Raw genomic sequence first — 21799 nt, 5'->3', positions numbered from 1 at the left:
CCCTCGTGAAAACAGGAGGGAAGTGCTCGTTTGGGTGAGGAGCCAAGCTGGAGCTTGGGTGGATTCCCTGGATTTTTCAGTGGATTTAGGTCAGAACAGCCTTGTGTTTCTGCTCCAGCTCCATTCCTGACATCACTAATGAGTTGAGCTGACTTGTGCCAGGCTGGGAGTGTCCTCCTCAAGGACACTGCCAGGCAGCAGCAAGTGAGAGAGAATCCAGTTAATCAATTAATTAATTAAGGGCTAAAAGGATGGTGAAGGCTCTAGAGAGGCAGCCATGGGAGGGGTGGCTGAGGGCACTGACTGGGCTTGTTCAGCCTCGAGACTGAGGGGAGACCTCAGGGGGCTGCAGGTTCCTCACGAGTCCAGCTCTGATCTCTGCTCCTGGGAGCAGGGACAGGCCCCAGGGAAGGGCTGGAGCTGGGCCAGGGCAGAGCCAGGGTGGATCTCAGGAAAAGGTTCTTCCCCCAGAGGCTGGTTGGGCACTGCCCAGGCTCCCCAGGGCAGTGGGCACGGCCCCAAGGCTGCCAGAGCTCCAGGAGGGTTTGGACAGTGCCCTGAGGGATAAGGTGAGATTGTTGGGGTGTCTGTGCAGGGTCAGGGTTTGGACTGGATGGTCCTTGTGAGTCCCTTCCAGCTCAGGATATTCCATGGTTCCTGACTGTTCCTGGCAGTCTGTCCAGCTGCCTCCTGATCCCCATCAGCTTTTCTTCCAGTCAGGTTTGTTCCCAACATCCCCAGGTCACCCCTGGCAGCCTCCATGGACACGGCCTGGCCCCTGCCTGACCCCAGGCTGGGGGGGATTAGTGTGAGTAAATCAAAACTGAGATTAACTATAAAGGGACTGAAATGTTCTAATTAATCCCCTTTTCCTGCAGAAACTGTTTCTGCATAACTTGGATTATCCCGACTTCAAAAGAATTTAGTTTCTTTACAGGATGTCCAAACACCAGCTTTGAAAACCGCATTTTTAGGGATTTTTATGGGGAGTGGAGTGAGGGGTTTTTTTGGGGGGGGGGAGGAGCAGGTGAGGGGCAGTTCTGTCCTCCAGATGTGGGAACAGCTGCTCCAGGAGAATGTCCTGAACTAAAACCCTGTGAAACTGTCCAAAGAATGTGAAGCCATGCTGCACCCCACTGCCACGGCTCTCAGGGCTGGGAGCTCCTCCTGCTCCTCCACAGCACCTTCCAGGAGCTGGTGTGTAACCCGTGAGTAAATCCCAGGAGCTGGTGTGTCCCCTGTGAGTAATTCACAGGAGCTGGTGTGTCCCCTGTGAGTAAATCCCAGGAGCTGGTGTGTCCCCTGTGAGTAAATCCCAGCTCCCAGTGGTGCTTCCCTCGTCCCCCGGCCGCTGGACTGTTCCAGCCTCAGCCCAGGGCACCCCATGCTATGCAACACCAAATGGCTTCTCCTCCCACACACAGCCATCATTCCTCTCCATACCCCAGCTTTATCCCACAGGGACATTTCCCAGGAACCCAGGTGGTTGGAGTTCCCCTCGGGCTCGTCCCAGTTTGGATTTTCCTTTGCAGGATCAGTGATGGGTCTCGGGTGCAGCCCCAGGGCTGGGCTCAGCCCTTTTGTCTCTCGGGTGTGAAATATAAATCATGTTTTTATGATTTTTTTGTAAATCTTTACTCTTTTTACACCTTGTTTTTGTAAGCTGAAGTTTCTTATTAAAAGAAAAAAAAAGAAGAAGAAATTCCAGAGGGCCATGTCGTTATTCCATAGACTTTAATAAACATCTGGGGGGGGTACAGAAGGAAATTCCACAACCATCCTTGAGAAAACCATTCTTGTTGTGCCTTGAGGAATGAACTGGAAATAAATTCTTCCTCTCAGCCTTAAATCTTTCCCTCTTGTCACTGCCTGGAGCAGGACAGGAGGGACTAGGAGCAGCAGCTCTGCAGGGGAGGAGAACGACGTCCTTCCAGGAGTGCAGCGAACCCGTCGCGGCCCAACACGGCTCCGGTCCTGCTGGGAGGGCGAGCTCTGCTCCTGCAGCTCCAGGAATTCCTGGGACAGGGATTCAGCAGTGTTAGTGGAGGTGGGTTCTGGCATGTGGCAGCTTGGTAACAGCTTTACAACCCTGTGTGAAGGCTGGGTCGTGTGGGCTTGGGGGGCCTGGGCCGGGCTCAGGGGTTGGTCCCGCTGGTCACTCCTCATCTGTGTCACCTCACACGGGGACAGCCCCGGCCTGGGGGGTGTCAGGACACATCTGGGGGGCTTGTTCAGCCTCGAGATTGAGGGGAGACCTCAGGGGGCTGCAGGTTCCTCACGAGTCCAGCTCTGATCTCTGCTCCCTGTGAGCAGTGACGGGCCCCAGGGAATGGCTGGAGCTGTGCCAGGGCAGGCTCAGGTTGGATCTCAGGGAAAGGTTCTTCCCCCAGAGGGTGGTTGGGCACTGACCAGGCTCCCCAGGGCAGTGGGCACAGTCCCAAGGCTGCCAGAGCTCCAGGAGGGTTTGGAAAACGCCCTGAGGGATAAGGTGGGATTGCTGGGGTGTCCTGTGAGGGCCAGGAGTTGGACTGGATGATCCCTGTAGTTCCTTCCAACCTGGGGCATTCCATGATTCCAAGCACAGCTGTTCCCACCTTCCCCGATCCCGCCCAGATCCCTGCACTCACCGGCTCTACGGGACGGGCTGCGGGGCCATCAGGTCGATGTCCGTCAGGTTCCGGGCGACCCAGACCCCGGCAGCAAACAGCCCCAGGTTCACCAGCAGGTTCCTGCAATCCCAGAGTCATTTCAGTTGGAAAATCCCTCCGGGACCATCGACTGCAGCCTGTGCCCCATCCCCACCTTGTCCCCCAGCCCAGAGCACTGAGTGCCACGTCCAGTCCTCCCCTGGACTCCAGCTTTTATATTGTTTTATGTTATTGAAAAAGCAAGTTTACATAGCTTCTAGTGCAGAAACATCTGGTTTCCTTCTCCTCTTGGGTTCCACCCAAAGCCTAGCCAGGGCTCAAGGGGGAAAACCAAGGGAGTCAACCTTGACCATTCATCTCCTGCCAAACAAGGCCAGGCATCTGATTCCATGGCCTTGACCGGCCTCTAAATATGGAAAGATAAATAAATTCTTTCACTAACGATCAGTTCCTTAACGAGCAGATAAGCAGACAAAAGTAATGTTTGTTGGAAGGTTCATCAAGAGGTCAGCTTTGGCTCAGGGCCTGTTGTTCAGGCCTCAGAACTTCACTCTTTCCATGAAGAAATTCCTCCCGGTGTCCAACCTGACCCTCCCCTGGCACAGCTGGAGCCGTTCCCTCTCCTCCTGTCCCTTGTTCCCTGGGAGCAGAGCCCGACCCCCCCCCGGCTCCCCCCTCCTGTCAGGGGGTTGCAGAGCCAGAAGGTCCCCCCTGAGCCTCCTTTGCTCCAGGCTGAGCCCCCCCAGCTCCCTCAGCCCCTCCTGCTGCTCCAGCCCCTTCCCAGCTCCATCCCCTTCCCTGGACATGCTCCAGCCCCTCCATGTCCCTCCTGAACTGAGTGACCACCACTGGACACAGGATTTGAGGTTCCAGCAGCGCCAGCACAGGGGGACAATCCCTGCCCTGCTCCTGCTGGACACGCCACTGCCGGCACAGAACCGCGGGCTCCCGATCCCAGTCCCGATCCCGATCCCGGTTTCAGTCCCGGACGCGATCTAAGTTCCGGTCCCGGACTTGATCCCATCGCATCCCCGCTCCCGGTGCCCCCGCACCTGCGGAAGTCGTTCCGGTCGGTGGCGAAGCGGAACGCGCTGCGGAGCCACGCGCGGAGCCCCCTCGGCGGGGCCGCCACGGCCGCCGGTCCCGATCCCGGCGTTCCCGGGCCCGACCCGGGTCCCGCCGCCGCCGCCATCGCTGCGTGACGTCACGGTCGCTCAGTGACGTCACTGCCGGCGCTCGGCGCCACGTGGGGCGGGAGCGGGATCGGGATCGGGATCAGGGTTGGGATCGGGACTAGGACCGGGACCGGGATCAGGATCGGGATCAGCGCGGGGCTTCCCGGCCACCCCCGGGTCCGGGTTGGGCTCGGCAACCCCCGCTGCGCAGCCGGGCAGCCCCCGAGCCGAGCCGCACGGGGGGGAGTGGGATTCCCGGGAGCAGTTGGGGTTTCCTAGGAACGTTCAGGGTTCCCCCCGGGAGCAGTCGAGGTCCCCGGGAAGAGCTGGGGCTCTCCCGGGAGCACTTGGGAGCCCCTGGGAGCAGAGGGGGTTCCCTGGAGCAGTCGGGGTTTCCTAGGAACATTCAGGGTCCCCCCCCGGGAGCAGGTGGGGGTCCCGGGAGCAGTCAAGGTTCCCAGGAACAATCAGGATCCCTGGAGCAATCGGGGTCCCCCGGAATACCCTGCACCGATGTTGACCGGGGCACTCATCACCTCTGCAGCTGCTCAGATCATAATTGTGGGCCCCCCACCTCCATTTCCATACTCTTGGATTACGTGGTTCCACAGACAATCCCGGACGGAGCCGGGGTCACCGTGACGGCTGGTTACAGCAGGACAGGCTGGGAGAACTGGGAGCAGAGCCAGGGCGTTTGCTGGGCAAACTGGAGCAGATGAACACACGGAGATGGAGCCTCGACCTCCACTGTCCCCTGTGTTCTGCTCCCGAGCTCCTGTGCCTGGGAAATGGGGGACAGACCTGCCGAGGGAGCCTGGCCCAGGCAGAGGGTCAGGGCTGAGCCCCAAACCCAATAGCTGCACATTTTTGGGGTGTTTTGTGTGTCATTTTTATACTTCTTTTCTGTTACTTAAGCCCATTCTTAAATGTAACCTTTACAGTGACTGGTTCCATAGGTTATGGATCTTTATTCCGAAACAATCCCTGGTCAGTTCCACTGAGCTCTCCGGGTTGGAATCCGTGATACTCAAATCAGGAAGGGAAGGGTAAGGGGGGTTCCAAGCAGCATAAATGGTCCAGTAACTTCTTGGTGGGGTTTCTGTGGTTGCACACTTCCAACACAACACTCCCAACAACCCTACACACGGTGCTTTGCCATCTTCCACCTTTTAATCACAGCTACTTCTTCCATATGATCCAACCTCGGTTATTTTATCAGACTGTTTGCAACAGTCCTGCCACACTGTCCGTCCACATTTGTCCCTGCTGCTGCATCCCCTTCCCAAATCCCAGCGAGCTAATTGATCCACCCAGCTAGTTAATTGATTTAGGGCTATTAGGGGCTCTCATTAAGGGGCCAGCTGGAGAGCTGTGTGTTATCTGCCCGGTGGGAGCAGCCTTGGGAAGCAGCCAGCTCCGACGGGCCCAGGGCTGCCCCGGCCCCACACCCGGCACGGCTCGTCTGGATTCTTGGAAGGGTTTTACTCCCCCTCACACTTCGGGTTTTCCCTTTCATCCCCTCCTTCGCTGGCGTTTGGGATCAGCGAGCTCGGCCGGAGCCTCCCTTCTCCGCCCTTATCTCCTCCCCTGTTCCTGCCTGCAAGGTCACGGCACCGTCTTCACCTCGTGCGGATGCAGGAATTTGCACTGCTGGGCGAACCAGTTCAGACCAGTTCGTTATCAGAGCGTCCCCAGACCTCCCGCCTCTGCCGCGGGTGTTCTCGGAGCAGGGGAAGGTGATAAATGACCGGGGGTGGGTGGGATGTCTGTACCTGGTACCAACACATCTGCCCGCTGCTAACGAGGTCCGGGGGCGTCACTGCCAGGGGGGAATGCAGGGAGATAAGGGGGAGGAGAGGCTGGAGGCGCCGGGCAGAGGTGTCCAGTGCCCGGCTGGCGCAGGAGGTGGTGAGTTGGATGGGCAGAGAGTTTGGGAGACCCTCTGAGCCTCGTCCCCAGGGCTGCTGGGGAGCGGTGATGCTGCAAGTGGGGCCCAAACCCGGCTGCAGCGGCAGGAGGTGATCGGGACACGCTGGGAAGTGACGGACACGTTGGAAGGTGATCGGGACACGCTGGGAAGTGACGGACACGTTGGAAGGTGATCGGGACAAGCTGGGAAGTGACGGACACGTTGGAAGGTGATCGGGACACGCTGGGAAGTGACGGACACGTTGGAAGGTGATCGGGACACGCTGGGAGGTGACGCACACGGGCAGTTCCAGCAGCCCCCGGCCCGCCGCTCCTCCCGCATGGCAGCAAAGGTGGGTGCGATGGGAGGGTCCCGTCCTGCCGGGGCTCTCTGGACCCCCTCACCCTTCTCCTTTCCCCTCCTCGACCCTGCAGGCTCTGCTGCAACCCTGCCCCCCCAAATATCCCGGCACAAGGCTTGGAGCATCCCAGGGACTGTGTGGTTGATCCAGGTGATGCTGGACGGTGGCAGGCGCTGGAGGGGGTGGGGGGGGTTGCACGGTGTGCAGGGAACCTCCTTGGACAGTTGTTCCATGCCCTGGAGGTACAGGATCCGCTCCTGCATGGATGCTCCATGCCCTGGGGGTGCAGGGACGCCCTTTGTGTACCCTGGGGGTGCAGGACCCGCGTTTCAGGGTTGCTCCGCAGAGGTGGGGTCGGGGCAGACCCAGGGGCTGATGGGGTGCCGGTCGAGGGTCTTTGAGGCCGGTTTGCTGATGGACCCGAGATTCCCGGAGGATTTTGGCTGTCCTGGGGATCAGGGAAGCGGCGCTGCCCGGGGTCTGCGCACCCTCGGGCACTGAGGGGGCTGTGCCCCCTCGGTAAGGAGTGTTTGCTTTCGGAAGCAGAATCAGTGCTGTTAGCGGGATGGGAAGAGGAGGGAAAACTGCCAGGGGGAGGGACAGGAGCGCTCCGGGAGAGCTCCTCGGAGAGGGGGATCGGTTCCGCCGGATATTGGAGTGGAACCAGAGGCTGGGGGAGAGCCGGCGTCCCCAGGGAGCGGAGCGGGGTGTGGGGCTGCAGGACTGGGGCGTAGGGGTGCAAAATTGGGGTGTAGGGGTGCAGGATTAGGGTGCAGAGCTGCAGGTCGGGAGTGCATAGGTGTAGGTTTGGGGTGCAGGATTGGGGTTCGGGGTTGCAGGGCGCTCCAACCCACCCTCCTCCGTACTTCAGTGTTGCTTTGCAGGACCCGAGACTGCCGTGCCAGGTAAAACCGCAATTTAGGGACAAAAGCGTGTTTTTTGTGTTTCCCTCCGGCCCTGCCCCGGGGTGGTCCCTGCCGACGGTGCCCGGGGCGAGGGTGGCTCTGCAGCTCAGTGCCCGCCGGGGGTTGGGCGGTTTGGGATCGGAGCATTCCCCGTCCCTGTGGAGAGCCCAGACCGTCCCGTGGGAGCAGGGATGGAACCTGGAGCGGGGCTGGCACCCCACTGCGATGCCAGGCTGGCGGGGGGCTCTGGAGGTGTCCCAGCGCTCCGGGAGCACCGTGGGTGTTAATTCCTTTGAATGCATGCCCGGAATAAAGGCAAGTACAACAGACATTCGAACACTACCAGGAAAAAAAAAATCTTTTATTGCAGTAAGAAAAAAAACAAACCTACTAGCAAAGAGAATCAAAAGCTGAAAAAGAATACAAAAAAACTGCTTTATCGGTTGGCATTCATACAATACTACAAACAGCTTTTATTACAGTATTGACTAGTAAAAAGGGAATTAAAGGGATACAAAAGAGGATATAAAACTTTTGGTTTCTCTCAATAAACTGTGCTTACCCACACAGACAGGCCAGGGCTGCCAGGATCTGCAGCAGCTGGTCGGTGCCCGTGCTTAGCGGGCGTCCCCACGGAGCAACACAGTCTCCATGGCAGGATGAGTAGCCTGCCATCACCCCAGCAGTCCTGACACCCCATTTTAGCAGCTCTACATTGCACCACGTAGGGCCAGGACGTAGTGTAAGGTGGCAGCCAAACCCCGCCTGTTCATCACCTGATAGCAACAGTCTGTGCGTGCCCTGCTGTAGGGCAAGGGGCCAGCGACCCCTGCCCACATGATCTTCCTCTCACCAGCATCTTTCTCACCCCTGTGTACGACCTCTACCACTGTGTTTCAAGGCTGTTTGTGTCTCTCTTGCAGTAAGGAGCCGAGCCAAGGAGGAACTCAGCTCTGATAATGGGGGACATCCAGTTAACTTGCTAAAGACAAAATGGGCCTCACAGCTAACTCGTGCAATAAAGTAAATTGTACGATCCTCTGGCTGGTTTCACATCCCAATAGAATTACTTTCTCCCCCTCTATGCTCCATTGATCATCGAAATCGAAAGTCCCCCCCTTACAGGGTGGCACCCGGGTGGCAGTGCTCCCGAGCCGGCAGTGACGTCCTGTGGGACGTGCTCACCCTGTGCTCACCCTCGCCTCTCCCTTCCAGCAGATCCCACACCCCCGAGGGCCCCTCTCCACCCCTCTCCCTCTCCTGGGACAGGGGCCAGGACGTCCTTCGGGCAGGATGTTCCCACCGCGGGGCTGCAGGAGGGGCTTCCCCAGGGAGGTAGGTGGGTCTGGGCACTCTGGGAACTGCCAGGGCGGGTGGGAGCGGAGGAGCTTTGGGGGGCGAGGGTGGGCACCCACTGCTCCATCCCAGGGAACAGCGCTGCAGTTTGGGGAAGAACTGGGAACAATCTGGGCCCTCGGCCAGCAGAGGAGGCGGGTGGGCTCCTGCCTCCCCAGCCCTGCTCAGCAGCCGGCTGGGGCAGGGGTGCAGGGGGGGTCTCACCACTCTGTTCTCTCCACAGCCCTGCCCGTGGGGGGATGGAGCAGGGCCGTGCCCCCCTCACGGCCCCGAGGACGCCTGGGATGAGCCGCCCTGGAAGCACCGGCGCAGGAGGGGCCGGGGAGGATGGTTCCGGGTAAGGGGCTGGGGGATGTGCCACGGGCAGAGTGGGACCCTCAGCCAGAGTTCCTCAGGGACACGCTCCCCTGGAGCCCCCAGGCACAGAGGAGTCTGGGCACACGTGGATCCAGCCCCAGACTTGGTCAGAAGTTTGTGCCTGAAGGATTATACGGGTGTAATGGAGGCTTCACACGACTTCCCTCCCGCAGGGTTGAGAATGGCAAAACAAATGCATTTACATAGGTAAAATAAATTATTTATTTCCATTGGTGGTAATGATTAGACTGAAGGGCCTTAATCATGTTATAGATGGTTGTAACCATTGCTGTGGTGCACTGTTTATTAAATCAATGGTTTCAAAGTTAAATTAATAATTATTAAGTAGAGATTGATGTTACTCACCCAGATCAACACAAATCTCTTTGGCTCAGCCTCGGGGAGGGACCTTGAGGGGTGTCCCTGCTCCAGGAAGGAATCCACACGCACTCCTAGGAGGACTGTGCTGGAAATCCCACTGTTAGAAGGTGGGGTTGAGCTTTTATAGGATGAAACCACGGAGTGTCAGTGAGGCGTTGCTGGGGGAGCCCTGCCAGCTCAGCACAACTCCATTTATCCTTAAATAAGTTATTTCTGCTCTCTGGTTCCTCTCAGGAAACATCTGTCCCCCACATCCCCTCCAGTGCCAGCTGCTCTCAGGACACGCTGGGTTTCACATCCTCGTGGTGTTTAATTTTGGGATATTTGAGCCAGGCTGCTCTGAGCTTTCCTGGACACCACCAGCAGCGTGACTCCCCCTCCACCGCTGGTAACTCTGCAATTAGGTGAAATTTTCACCTGTTTCACCTAATTGTGTCCTGCTACAAGAAGGTGTTGTCGAGGTCCCCCTACAAATCCAGGGTAACCAAAATCAGGGGCTCCCCTGGGAGCAGGAGGGGCAGAAAGAGCTGAGGGTCTCAGTGGGGAGGGGGAACAGCAGGAAAACCAGAACATCCCAGTGAGCTGCTGTCCTCACCTACAATTCCCCATTGCAGCCCAGCCCCAGGGACCCCAGACCCTTCCCTGATGGCATTCCTTGGAATGAGGAAGAGGAGGACAGGATATGGGCACCCCATGACTATCCCCCAGCACCCCCCTGGGATGACAGAGAAGAAATCCGAGGACCTGTGGATGACTTTGGAGAGGGCTGGGACCCGGTGAGGGGCAGATGGGCTGAGGGGGTGGCAGCTTGGTGAGTGTCCCCAGTGTGCCACCATCCTCATGGGCAACCATTCCCTGTTGCAGCATCATCCCAGGGGTCCCAGACCCTTCCCTGGCCCTGATGGCATCCCTTGGAACGAGGAGGAGGAGGACAGGATATGGGCACCCCATGACTACCCCCCGCCCCCCTGGAATGGCAGAGGACCTGAGGAGGACTTCACACAGGACTGGTTCCCGGTGAGCTTGTGGGTTGGGGGGTGGTAGCAGCTGCAGGACTGAGGCTGGGGAGTGGGTAAATGGGGCAGGGGCCACTCGCTGCCCTGGTGACAAGGACAGGGTGTGGGGACGGGTTTCCCAGCTCAGCCTCCACTCTGCTGTCGCAGGATTCCCTGTCCCATTCCCTGTCTAAACCCACCCCCTTTCCTACAGGAGTGGCAGCCTGGCCCCTGTCCTGAACCCCCCTTGGAGGAGGAGCAGCCCCCACCCTGGCATCCAGCTGGCCCACCAGGGTGAGTGCCGTGCCCAGGGTGGGGGTTCAGGGGGTCCGTGTGGCTGTGGGGTGGCACGAAGGGGCACTGGGGGTGGGCACTGCGTGGGGGCACAGCCACGGGGTGACACTCCTGGCCCTGCTCAGCGTAGAGGGGGGTTGCACTGGAGACCCCTTCCTAAAGTGCCCCCCGGCCCCGGGGCTGCCTTTGCTGCTGCAGGAGACGAGGGGGGTTCCATGGCAGGGGCCCCCCCTGGGACTGTGACCCCCCCTGGGACTGTGACCCCCCCTGGGACTGCGACCCCCCCAGGGGGAGACACGGCCGACGCCCTCGCAGGAGCCGCCGGGAGCTGACCCTGATCCCGTGTGGGTGGGGTCCCAGACCCCCCAGAGGTTTGTGCTGCCCCCATTCCTGCTTCCTTGGTGCTCTCCAGCATCTCCCTGAGCAGAGCTAGGGATATGCTGGCTCTGCCGTTGTTTCCTGCTCTGCAGGGCACAAACCACCCTCCAGGGCCTCTCCTCCCCGCCCCAAGACGAGCCAGCCGGAGGCCAGGAAAGAGCTGCAGCCCCCTGATCCTCCCCAGCCACCCGTGTCCCCCCAGGGTCCTGTGGAGAGGCCGGAACAGAGCCAGGTTGTGGGGTTTTACCTGCCCCCCCCGTCCCAGCTCCCAGCAGTGACCCAAGGGGGCTCGGTCTGAGCCCTGTGTGGTGTTGTGGTTTCCCCCAGGACCTGCCAGAGGGGAGTGGGGAGGTCCCCAAGACCCCTGAGCCAGCCAGGACCCCTCCGAGGAGCCCGGCCACTGATCCCTGCGCTGCGGGGCCGGAGCAGGCGGCTCCGGGGACACCGGTAGGAGATTCCCCTGCTCCCGGGGCAGGCAGGGGGGCTGCACCCCCAGGGCTCTTCAGCCACTGGAATGCCTCCCTCCTCTCTCTCGTCCAGCCCTTTCACTCTCCACCTCGCTGTCTCCTTGCCAGGCATGGGAGTTTTTCCAGACTCTTCTCTAGGGCTGCAAAGCCTCGTGGTTTCCTTTGGGGTTCAGCACCCCGTGGGTCCTGTCCCACAGCTCCTCTCCCAGGACAGGCATGTCCCAGTCTCATGCCATTGCCTGTCCCCAGGTTGAGCCAGGAGCTGAGCAGACACCTCTGGGCAGCCAGGACCAGGATCCCTGTGCTTTGGGAGCGGAGCCAATCCCACTGGAGGAGAACTCTGCCAGGGCAGGGGAGCACCTCGAGGTATGGGATTCCCAGGGGGCAGCACAGAGTCAGCACAGGGCTCCCCAGATCCTCCCCACCAGCAGCACGCTATCCCTATGGATAGTTTTTATTCCCACCCAAAATCAGTGCCTGGGAGGAGGCACATTCCCCTTTCCAGACCCTTTTTTGCCCTTGCCGTGGGCTCTGCAGCGCTCCTGTAACTCCTTGCACAGGTAGAGCAGGGCAGTCCAGCTGTCCCCGAGGCTGGCACAGGTGATGGGTCACATCCCCACAGCCCAACAGCCCCTCTGGATCCCACTGAGAGGGAACACCCAGCATCCAGCTGCTCTGCAGAGGTGGGTGCTGAGCTGAGCCCACATTCCCGGGGAGAGCAGCATTTGCCAAGTGGAGCTGGAGAAGCCGAGGCAGAAGCTGCCCATGATGGGGTGGGTCTCAGAGCATGGGGCAGCTCTGTGGCGTGTCCCCCTCCCCAGGTGAGAGCCCCTCGAGGCCTCTGCTGCAGGTGGGGCTGTGCTGGCAGCACTGGCTGCCCCCTCCTGCACAGCCCCTGCCTTCCTCCCCCAGCCCCTCTCTCTCCCACAGCTTCTCGAGAGCCTTCAGCCACCTGAAAACTCTCAGGTCCCGCCAGGACCTGCAGCAGAAGCTGATGCAGAGCCCAGCCAGGCTTCTCCTGATCCCTGCACCTCACCAAGGACCTCACCAGAACCCCAGCACTCTCCTGGCTCCAGTGAGACAAACCTGGTACGGGGTCCGGGTGCCCCCCTGGGTCCCCACATGGGGCTGGTCCCCTGGGCCTGGGGGCACTGCCACAGCAGGAGCAGTGGAGTGGGATCCCTCTGGAACCCCAGCAGGATTCTGGGCTGGGGTTAAAGAGCTGCTTTGTCTGGAGGCAGAGCCCGTATCGGCCCCTGATGCCAATAAATGGGAGAGGGCTGGAGAAAGGCCAACAAAATAACTGGAATTATTTTGTGTGTGGGAGTGTGTGGAGCATGAACAACCCCGGGACTGGAGCTTTAACAAAGCCAAGGAGAGCACTCCAGAGCAGCTTAGTTACTGCCTAATGGGGGACAGAAATCTGCTGGAAGCTCTCCCTGCTGGGGCTGGGGCAGAGGGGGCACCCAAGGGAAGGGGGGAAACCCTGGGGAGCCAAAGTCCCAGCAGGTCCCTCAGAAGGTGACCAGTCTGGCTAATCAGTACTGGCAGCCCCAGTCTGGCCCAGTCCCTCTCCCTTGCCAAAGTATCTGATCTTTCCTTGCCTTTCCCACCCCCCAGGCTGGGGATGGACAGCAGCAGCTCTGCTTCAGCCTCCCGACACCCTCCCCATCCCGCCGGGATCTCCGCTCCGCCGCCGTCCTCGCCAGGAAGGAGGCCATCGAGCTGGTGAGCCCTGGGGGCCCCTGGCTGAGGGGTGTGGGGGTCTGGGACCTGCTGCAGGATGAGGGGGACTCAGCCCAGGACCTTCTGAAGCGATGCTGGGTGACGGGATGTGCACTTGGCATTTTGGGGGGCAGTGGGAAACCCCTCCTGGTGATGGTGATTGCAGGGGAAGCTGCTCGGAAGGGGTTTGCAGGGGCTCAGGTGCTGCCAGGAGGGTTGTGGACCAAAAAACGGGCGTGGGGGGAGGAATACCCCTCAGGGGAGCTGTGTGCTGCTGGTTTGGGGTGCTGACCCCGTGGCCCTGCAGTCGTACCAGCGGTTCAGCCTCAACTTCGCGGTGGTGGCCACGATGCTGCTGCAGAAGGAGCCCTCCATGGAGGCAACCCTGGGGCTGGCACTCAGGGCCAGCCTGCGCCAGGGCCGGATCCACCACCTGCAGGAGCTGGAGAATTTCATCGACAGCTACGACTCGGCCACCCCCAGCCCCTGAGGAGACACCCCCCGTCCAGCCGGGCTGGGAGGGATGGGGAGCTGTGCCAGGGCACTGCTGTGCTCAGGTGGTGCTGAGCCTGCGGGTCAGGGTGGCATGGACATGTTGGCAGTCCCACCATATCTCTTGGAGAGGGAGGAAGGTGGGGGTATGCTTAGTTTTAGCCCTGCCCAAACCTCTGTGTGCAGCCAAAGGAGGAGCTGGTGTTACTGGCTGGTGGTGGGAGGGAGGGAGAGCAGCAGCCCCTCTCCTCCATCCAGGCTCCTCACTCCATTCCTGATTCCCTGGGATGTGCCCACAAACCCCTGGAGTTGTTCTTGGTTTAAAATCTAAAAATAAACCCTGTTCTTGTTGCAGCCCTCTCTCCGCTGTCATTCTGATCCCGCTGTCCTGGGGCAGGTGAGGGAGGGTTCCTACAGTGAACCCGGCATGGGGGGTGTGGCAGAGGGCAGAGGTCACCCCTGGGATCACACTGCCCTGGTGGCACGGTCGGTGTCACAGTGGGTGACCCTCCTGCGTTCAGATTTCAGCCAAACTTTATTGGAGCTTCGTCATTGGCAGCAGCAGAGCTGCCCCCCTGGTCCCTCCCCGTGGTGGCACCAGAGATGGAGAGCACGTGGCAGTGGTGCTCATCCTGCAAGGAGGAGCCCCAGGGAAGGATCCAAAGGATCCAACCCCGGCCCAGAGGTCTGGTGCAGGCAGCTGCCCTTGTCTGGAGCACCGGCCGCTCTCCCTGGAGCTGCTGCCGTGTCTGAGGCGCTGGAGCCCAGGTGAGCTCTGCTCCCTTCCTGCTTTACCTGTTCCTAATTGCGGGAGAGGCCAGCAGGAATTGCAGGCTGTGCTTTGCCAGCAGCTGCCGGGGGGGAAGGATCCCAGCAGCTTCTCCCACCAGCCTTGGGCCACGTCCAAAACGCACTTGGAACATGTTGAGACCGTGGCAGCACCCGGCAGGGGCTGGCAGGACGTCAGGGACCCCGTGTCCCCACTGCTAGGACACACTGCAGTGTTTGCTGCTGCCCCGGGGCTTGGCCGTCCTGCCCCCAGCCTTCCCCGGGGGCTCCCTGCCCAGGGAATTCATCCCGGGCTTGGGGATGGGCTTCCCAAAAAAGAAACCCTCTTCCTCCGAGTCCGAGTCCGAAGATGAGGAGCAGGTGGGACACCAGGAGTCCTCCTCCTCCGTGATGTCCTGCAGGTCGATGTGCTCCGGCCGGGGGCTGTGCTGGGGGGGGGACGGGCCCGCTCGGGAGGGGGGGTTTCCATGGCCCGTGGGTGTTCGGGGGTCAAGGCCCCCCAAAACCGGGTGGCCCAAGGCTCCAGGCTCGTTGGGCCCCTCTGGGCTGGGCTGGGGGGCGGAGGGGTGGGTGGCTGGTGGTCCTGCGTGCACAGCATCGCTGCTCCGCTCCTTGGCAGCTCCTCCATGGTCCTCTGGGCTCCTGAACGCAGGATGCACAGGGGCCTGATCCAAAAACGCCTCTGGAAGAAGGAAAGCAAGGGTAAATGAGGAAGGAGAAGGCTGAGCCTGCCCTCCCACAGACCCTCATGCACCAAGGGCTGCCCTGGGCCATCAGGGGGGGTGGCAGCAGCCCACCCCCAGCTCCCACCGCTCGCCCTCCCAGAGAGGTGGGCTGGGGGCTCATTGCCGCTGCTCCAGCCCTAAACTGGGCTGCCCCCGTGGGACGTTCCCCACGAAGCACCCAGGGGCTGAGCAGAGCCTGGAATTGCCCCTGTTCCCCCCCATAGGATCCTACCAGCCCCTTCCACGTGCTGCCTGCAGCCCCCTGGAGCCGAGGGGCCGCCGGACCCCGGCGTGGTCCTGCCGGCCGGGCCAGCTCGGGACAGGGGCGTCGAGTCCGGGGACGGAGCCGAGGCAAAGGCCGAGTCAGAGGAGTCGGAGGTGCTGGAGGAGGAGGACGAGCCCTGGCACAGGCTGCAGGCGTCGGAGCAGAAGAGGCGGCCGCGGCGGCAGGTGAGGGGCTGTCCCCGCAGCGGCTTTCGGCACAGGCTGCAGCAGAAGCAGGCGGCCCGGGCGTGCCAGTGCAGCCCTTGGTGGGTGGCCCCCTCGCTGTCAGCACCTGGGGGGGCAACCACAGGTGAGGGGGAGGCTCTTCCCGCACCCGTGTGCCAAAACCCCGTGTGCCAAAACCCGGTGTGCCAAAACCCATCCTCTGCAGCCCTCCCAGCCCACCCCTGCCCACCCGGCAGCCCCCCCGGGCTGGGGGTCGGGCCGTACCGATGGGGTCCCCGCAGGCCTGGCAGGGCTCGGCGAAGAGGCTCTCGAAGCAGGCGCGGCAGCAGGGCCGGCCGCTCCTCATCACGTAGCGCTGCCCGCGCAGGGGCACGTCGCACTCCAGGCAGCAGAAGTGCTCCAGGTGCCAGCGCCGGCCCTCGGCCTCGATGCACTCCTCCATGAAGATCAGCTGGAGCGGGAAAACAGCCCATCCTCAGCACCCAGCGGGAGAACCCACGGTCTGGAGGATGCTTTGCTGTGCTGAGGAGTGAGGAAGAGCCCCCATCCCGTGGCGTGGGCACGGGGATCTCAGCAAGGCTCAGGAAGGAACATTTCCTCCTGCCCATCAGCGGTTCTTGCTGGATTCGCAGCCCCCAGCCAAGAGCAGGGGCTCTGAGTGGCCGAAGGGAGGTCAAAGCCACCCCCTGCCCAGCACCCACCTGGTCGCAGGAGGCACAGCGGGGTCGGAAGAGCTCAGCGTGGTGCCGGCCACAGTAGATCCTCCCATCCTGCTGGAAGTAGATGAGATCCACCAGCGGCTGGTGGCAGAAGTGGCAGGAGAAGCAGGACGGGTGCCAGAACTGGTCCCCCAGCCGAGACACTGAAATCCCCGGGTCGCCTTTGTTCAGCCTCCTGCCGCACTGCAAGGCAAAGGGACGCGGGGTTTGGGGCCAGGCTGGCTTTTGGGGACAGATCCCCGCCAGGGAACGGCTGCTGGGGGGACACCTCACCTTCCTGCAGGGGCAGCCATGGCAGGGACCGGGCACGGGACGTGCCAGCCCCTGGCCCAGGGCCTCCCGTCTCCGGCGGGCGCTGAACGCTCGCAGCTGCCGCCGCTCCTCCTCGGCGAGCTCGGGGCAGTACCGCTCCTGCACGGGGGCACGGGGGTGAGCGGGGCACGGGGGGGAACCCAGGGGTGGGCAGCACCCAAAAATAGGTGTCTTACATCGCAGTCCTGGGGAGGCAGCTGCTGCAGGAGGGCTCTGGCGCGGAGCCGCGTCCTGTCGGAGGGAGAGCCGGGCTGCGGCGAGCGGGGGCTGAGGCACGGCGGGGCCTGGGGAGGGGCACGGGAGAGAGAGACAGGCAGAATTTTAGGGGGATTGAGCTGCATTGCTAGAATGTGTTTAATCCCAGGGCTCTGCTGTGGGAACCTCCCATGCATGGCACCCGCGGAGCTGGGGGAGAACCAGGGTGCTGCCCACCTCGGGGGGTGCGGGGTCCGCGGGGGGTTCCGGGTACTCTTCCAGGGCACAGCCGGAGTCGCTGTCGGAGGAGGCCGGAGGGAGGCCGGTGGTGGTGCCGCAGGACGGGGGCTCATCTCGCTGGGGCCATGCAGGGCGAGGCAGGGACATGAGCTGGGGAGAGAGGGCATGGGCTGGTGAGACCTTGGTGAGGCAGGGAGGAGAGACCCATCCCCAGGACATGTGATCTGTCTCCACGTGGCAGCAGGACGAGCAGCCCCTTGTCCCAGGGAGGGACCCTGGAGCAGGTCCAGCCGGGAGGATGCTCAGTGTCACCATGACCTCGAGACCTTTGGCTGAACCACTGCAGGAGTTCAAGGGCTTTTGGGGGCTCCTTTCTCTGCAGGAGTTACAGCAAATCCACACCCAGGGTGCAGGCACTCAGCAGGGCTGGGGCTCTATCTGCCAAGCAGGAGGCACTGGGAGGGGATGTGATGGTGAGGGGTTGAAGCCAAATAGGGAAGACCCCAGGTGTCCGAGCTCAAGCTGGAAGAGGCTTTGGAAAACAGCCCCGGCTTTTTGCTCATCCACAGCAGGAGATTTTCCCCAACTGCCACCAGTCCTCTGCTGGGTGGTGGCTAATCCCTGGTCGAGTGGCCCAGCCCTGAGCGGGGGCAGTGGGAACAGACTGAGGTTTAGCCCAACTCAGTGGAAAATAATTCCTTCCCCTTGGGCTGCCATTGTTCCGCCCCGGGCGGCTGTTCCTGCCCGGCTGGCCCAGCCACCAGCACCACGCCTGGCCCGGGGTTACGCAGTGGAAACCCGTCCCCAGCCGTCCCCTCCTCCCCGCGCGGGCGCTTTCCACCACGCGCTTCCTTCCTGCCCTGGCTTTCCAAAACAAAGGCGAGATGGTGATGTGGTGGCTCCTGGGGTTCCCTGGATGCCAGCCCAGAGCCTGAAGCCCTCAACCCGTGATTCCTGCCCTGGTGGGATGCAGGTGGGCTGTGGGTGGGATGGAGCTGAACTGCTGCTTGGGGGGGTGTGACCAAACGGCCCCAGGGCACCCCTAGATTCACCCAGTGCAACGCCCACCATGGATCAACTGCTCTGGAAAGTGTTTCCATGCAGAAAAAGCTCATCTCAGGCTCAGGGCTGAGGGGTGGGAACCCCCAAACTGTCTACCTGGGTCCTCCTACTCCTCTGCCACCATGAGGACCCGTTTTCTTCTCCGCACTGGGATGGGACCGGTGTATCCCCCCTGCCCGCGCTATCCGGGACATCCTGGCCAGCACCATCATCTCCTCTGCTCCCACTAAACACCTTCAACACCCCCAGCTCAGCCCCTGCTGCCAGTGTGCCCTTTCCTATGCAGCATCTTGGGGTGCTGGGATGTGGCAGCTCTGGAGCTGGGAGTGGGTGGGCTCAGCCCGGGCAGCTCAGGTTTCCCTGCCCTGCACCTGGGTCAATGATTAACGATGCACATTGGCTAATCAGCGGGATAAAACAAAAGGGCTGCTTGCTTTTTCCTGGGCTTTGGGGTCTGCCAGCCCTGGGGCAGCACAGGAGGGTGCAGGGCTGGGTGCAGGGTGCTGTTCAAAGCTGTGCTTTGGGGTAGGGATGAAATAATCTGGCCCAACTCTGTATTTGCAGCTCAAGGAGAGCCCTGGCTTTGCTGGCTTGGTGAGGGCCCACTGCTGGGCCAGGAAACGGTCCTGGCTCTACAGGAGGAGCAGGACTGTGTGTCCCTGAGGATGCTGAGTGGGGACTTCTGCAGGCTCAGTGTCCAGCCCCAGCTCTGTTTCTGCCTGGTTTGGGTAACGTGTCCCTGTTTCTCTCTCCCCAGTGGGAGGCATTCCCAGGCTGTGCTTGGCTCATTAAGCCTCCAAGCTGCATTTGTCTAATCTGCTGGGGCTTTGCTGTAATTAGACCCCGCTGATGCTCCAGGGACTCAGTGGGGCTGGTGGTGCCAGCGTGGCCCCAGCCCTGTGGCACTGGGCACCCTGTCCCAGGGCCACCGGCACAGTGGGGTGATGCTGGGGGAGAGTGGCTTGGGCAGGGCTGCTGGCTGCTGTGGATCCATGGGGATGTGCTGGAGAGCCCAGCCCAGCCCAGTTTGATGTGATTACGCTGGCTGGCAGCCGTCTGGGCTGTAAACAAGTCCCTGTAATTAGCCCCAGACGGTGACACAGGTACGCGCCTCCCATGCTAAAGAGCCAGGCAGCCCCAACAGGTCTGTCTCCTCTGCTCCCCATCCCTGTCCCCTCTTCCTTCCTGCCCTCCCTCGCTGCCTCCAGGCACTCCTGCTATTGCCCCTCCCTGCTGGGATACAGGGATGCTCCCAGCCTGCCCCTGCCCTCAAACCCAGGGATGGGAGAGCCCGGACCAGGCATCAGGGGTACAGTGGCACTTCGGGGAGTTGCTTCTCCCTGCCAGAGAGTCCCCAGGAAGGGACATGTGACAGACCAGTTGGACAGGCTGGGTGCCACTGGCTGTCATTTGCCTTTGCTGTAAAAGCCTCTGGGAGCTCCTCTGGATGCGATTGCTCTGCTCCCTTTGCTCTCCGAAGGATCGGAAGCAGGCACAGCTCCCTGGGTACAAGCGGCTAAAATTCCTGGGAATATTAATCTTATTTGGCTCCCCGGGAGCAGCCCCTGTGTCCAGCTGGCTGTGGGAGCATGTGTGGGCTCCCAGCCTTCTCCTGCCAAGGTCACACATTAACTTGGAGTGCAGCCACCCCAGCCCATTCGGAATTCAGCACAGGCTCCCTGTTCCCAGCACGGCAGGGGCCGATCTGCATCTCTGCCACAGCTTTGCTTTTCTAGAACCACCTCTCCACCTTAGAAGACCCACTTCCAGACCCCCTCCAGCCAATTTTTCAGAACCACCAAACACTCCCCAGCTTCACAACCCCCAGGAAACACAACATCTCACCGTGACCAAAAAGCCCTGATCCCCTTAGAGCGCCCAGCAGCACTGGCAGCTTCCAGAGGAACAGCTCCGTGTTCACCTCACCCACGGGATAACCTGTTTTTGCTTGAGCTCCTGTCAACACAGCTGCGATGAAGGTGCGTGGAACAAAGATGCAGAGCAATAAAGATGCATCTTCTGGGGCGAGATAAGCTGAGGTCTGGCAGGGCGAGCTGGAGCAGCGAGTCCTGCAGCACAGCCCGAGCCAGGCTGGAGACCTGGAGCCAGTCTCACGGAGGAGCCTGCTGTGCCTCTTGGATTTGGGATGGCCCGAGGTGCAGCAATGCTTGGTGCCACTGGTTGGGCACAGCAGATCAGGGGCCAGGCTCAGTGCAGCCCCCCAGATGATGGGGGGGGTCTCAGCATCCTGCTGTGCCACACAGCACCGTGTTCTCCACGCCACCAGAGGGGACGGTGGCCGATGCTGTGGCCTGTTTGCTCACCAGATGATGTGCCAGTGCTGCAAAGGGCTTTTCTCGGTGTGTTTTCCCCCATCCCACAGGCATGGCTGGCTGTCCCAGCTGGGCGGGGAGCAGCAACCCCTTAACCCACCCTAACTCAGCCTTTGTACATCCACAGGTATGGACAGAGACCCCCAGCCCTCCTCTCCCCGCGGCCACCAGGATGAAGACCCATCACTCCACTTCTCCCCACGGCCATCCTATCATGGCCCAGCACATCGATGTGTGAAGGGGCCAAGCTTCATCTCCAACCCCAAAACATCCCATTCCCTCCGGATCTCGGGTAGAGGAGGGATGGTGGAGCCAACGCCCCTTCCCGGAGCCCCTCGTCGTGCCGGGCAGCCCTGCCCGCCCCCTGCCCGCGCACCTGCCCGCTCCGGGCTGGCAGGGTCTGGCACGATGGAACAGGCGTCACCTCCCGCTCTCAGGGGACGTTTTCCCGAAAACAAAGGCCGCGGGGGCAACGATATCACTCCCGGCCCCAACTATTTCTCCCGGAGAAGAACAGCCCAAATCCCCCCGTTCCCCTCGCTCCCGTCCTCTTCCCCTCGCAGCGATTCCCGACCGGGGACCCTCCCGCCGCCCCCGCCTCCCAATCCCCTTCTCCCGCAGCTCCAGCTCCACGCGTAGCTGGGGGACCCGACCCCGGCAATCCCTTCCAGCGGCACGTACCTGCCCCTTCCCGGCGCTGCGGGCCCCGCGCTCCGCCGCTGCGGGCTCCGCCGCCCGCTCCAGCCCCGCGCCGGCCGCCGCCGTCCCGCCCTGCTCCGGAGGACGCGAGGGAATGGAGCCCGGGCTGGGAAAACTTTGCAAAGCGAAAGGAAAACATCCAAGCTCACTCAGGGAAACGCTCTCTCTCTTTTTTTTTTTTTTTTTCCCTCTCTCTTTTTTTTCCCCTGCCTGCCCAGGCACTGGCTCCGCGGCAGCCGGGGTCCTAATTACAGGCTTTTTAGCCTAAACCTCGGGAGCCAGCCAATGGCTGGAATTCCAGGGCAGGCAGGGAGGGGAAGGGGGGGGTACATTAACCCTACAGGGGAAAGAGCTCCCGATGACATCTGGTTTGCTCCTACCTCTCATTTTCCGAGCGCCCGCGCCCTTCCCTCCCTCTGCGGCTCGGTTCACCCCAGGTTGCCGTTTGATGGCTTTTATGATCCCGCGCGGTGATTTATTTTCCTACCGACATCAGAAAGAGCTGAAGCTTCATGAAAGAGGGGGAAGTGTCATTACACCCCAATTTAGAGGTGGAGAAACTTTGGCTGGGCTCTCACAAAGGAGTTAGCCAGCGGCAAGTCAGGATGTCCCAGTTTCCACAAGCCCTGAACACCTGACGAGGTTCCTACGAGCCATTCCGACCGGCTCCAGCTCAGCAATTCCACCCGGGCAGGAGCCAGGGCAAAATTTATCAGAGCCTGACGCGAGGCAGAGCGTCTTTGTTGTGCTCCTGTGGATTTCTCACATGCTGTAAGATTTTCCTGCCTGCTGGTGTGACTTTGGGGATGAGCACAGACACCCAACTGTCCAT

General features: G+C 61.3%; 3 protein-coding genes across 6 annotated transcripts; 1 reads left to right on the top strand and 2 right to left on the bottom strand.

The window, feature by feature from the left end:
* Positions 1–1717: 1717 nt before the first annotated feature.
* TOMM6 (translocase of outer mitochondrial membrane 6) lies at positions 1718–3864 on the bottom strand. The gene is made up of 3 exons (XM_064635983.1): positions 3701–3864; positions 2628–2729; positions 1718–2016 (listed from the first exon to the last, which is right to left on the bottom strand). Exons 1-2 carry the CDS (start codon positions 3838–3840, stop codon positions 2633–2635), a joined length of 237 nt encoding a protein of 78 aa, XP_064492053.1. The 5' UTR covers positions 3841–3864; the 3' UTR covers positions 1718–2016; positions 2628–2632.
* A 171-nt stretch (positions 3865–4035) lies between these two features.
* LOC135402636 (basic salivary proline-rich protein 1-like) lies at positions 4036–13797 on the top strand. Of its 4 annotated transcripts, none has more exons than XM_064635979.1 (14): positions 4036–6084; positions 8214–8333; positions 8578–8691; positions 9707–9868; positions 9957–10109; positions 10302–10381; positions 10580–10752; positions 10852–10991; positions 11087–11206; positions 11476–11592; positions 11787–11999; positions 12157–12315; positions 12847–12954; positions 13259–13797. In XM_064635979.1, the coding sequence occupies exons 1-14, from the start codon at positions 6073–6075 to the stop codon at positions 13439–13441; spliced, it is 1854 nt and encodes a 617-aa protein (XP_064492049.1). In that variant the 5' UTR covers positions 4036–6072; the 3' UTR covers positions 13442–13797. The 4 variants fall into 4 exon arrangements, with proteins under 4 accessions (XP_064492049.1, XP_064492048.1, XP_064492050.1 ...); XM_064635978.1 differs by having other exon boundaries at positions 4039–6084; positions 11787–12047; XM_064635980.1 differs by lacking the exon at positions 4036–6084 and adding an exon at positions 6760–6998 and having other exon boundaries at positions 11787–12047; positions 12139–12315.
* Positions 13798–13959: 162 nt separating this feature from the next.
* PRICKLE4 (prickle planar cell polarity protein 4) lies at positions 13960–21213 on the bottom strand. The gene is made up of 8 exons (XM_064635982.1): positions 20950–21213; positions 16871–17023; positions 16615–16722; positions 16400–16537; positions 16109–16309; positions 15672–15858; positions 15190–15513; positions 13960–14914 (listed from the first exon to the last, which is right to left on the bottom strand). Exons 2-8 carry the CDS (start codon positions 17018–17020, stop codon positions 14430–14432), a joined length of 1593 nt encoding a protein of 530 aa, XP_064492052.1. The 5' UTR covers positions 17021–17023; positions 20950–21213; the 3' UTR covers positions 13960–14429.
* Between the last annotated feature and the right edge of the window lie 586 nt (positions 21214–21799).

The sequence above is a fragment of the Pseudopipra pipra genome, chromosome 25 (assembly GCF_036250125.1).
Source record: "Pseudopipra pipra isolate bDixPip1 chromosome 25, bDixPip1.hap1, whole genome shotgun sequence".
NCBI classification, from domain to species: domain Eukaryota; kingdom Metazoa; phylum Chordata; class Aves; order Passeriformes; family Pipridae; genus Pseudopipra; species Pseudopipra pipra.
The sequence above is the reverse complement of the archived record's forward strand: the minus strand, read 5'-3'. Positions and strand labels throughout refer to the sequence as shown.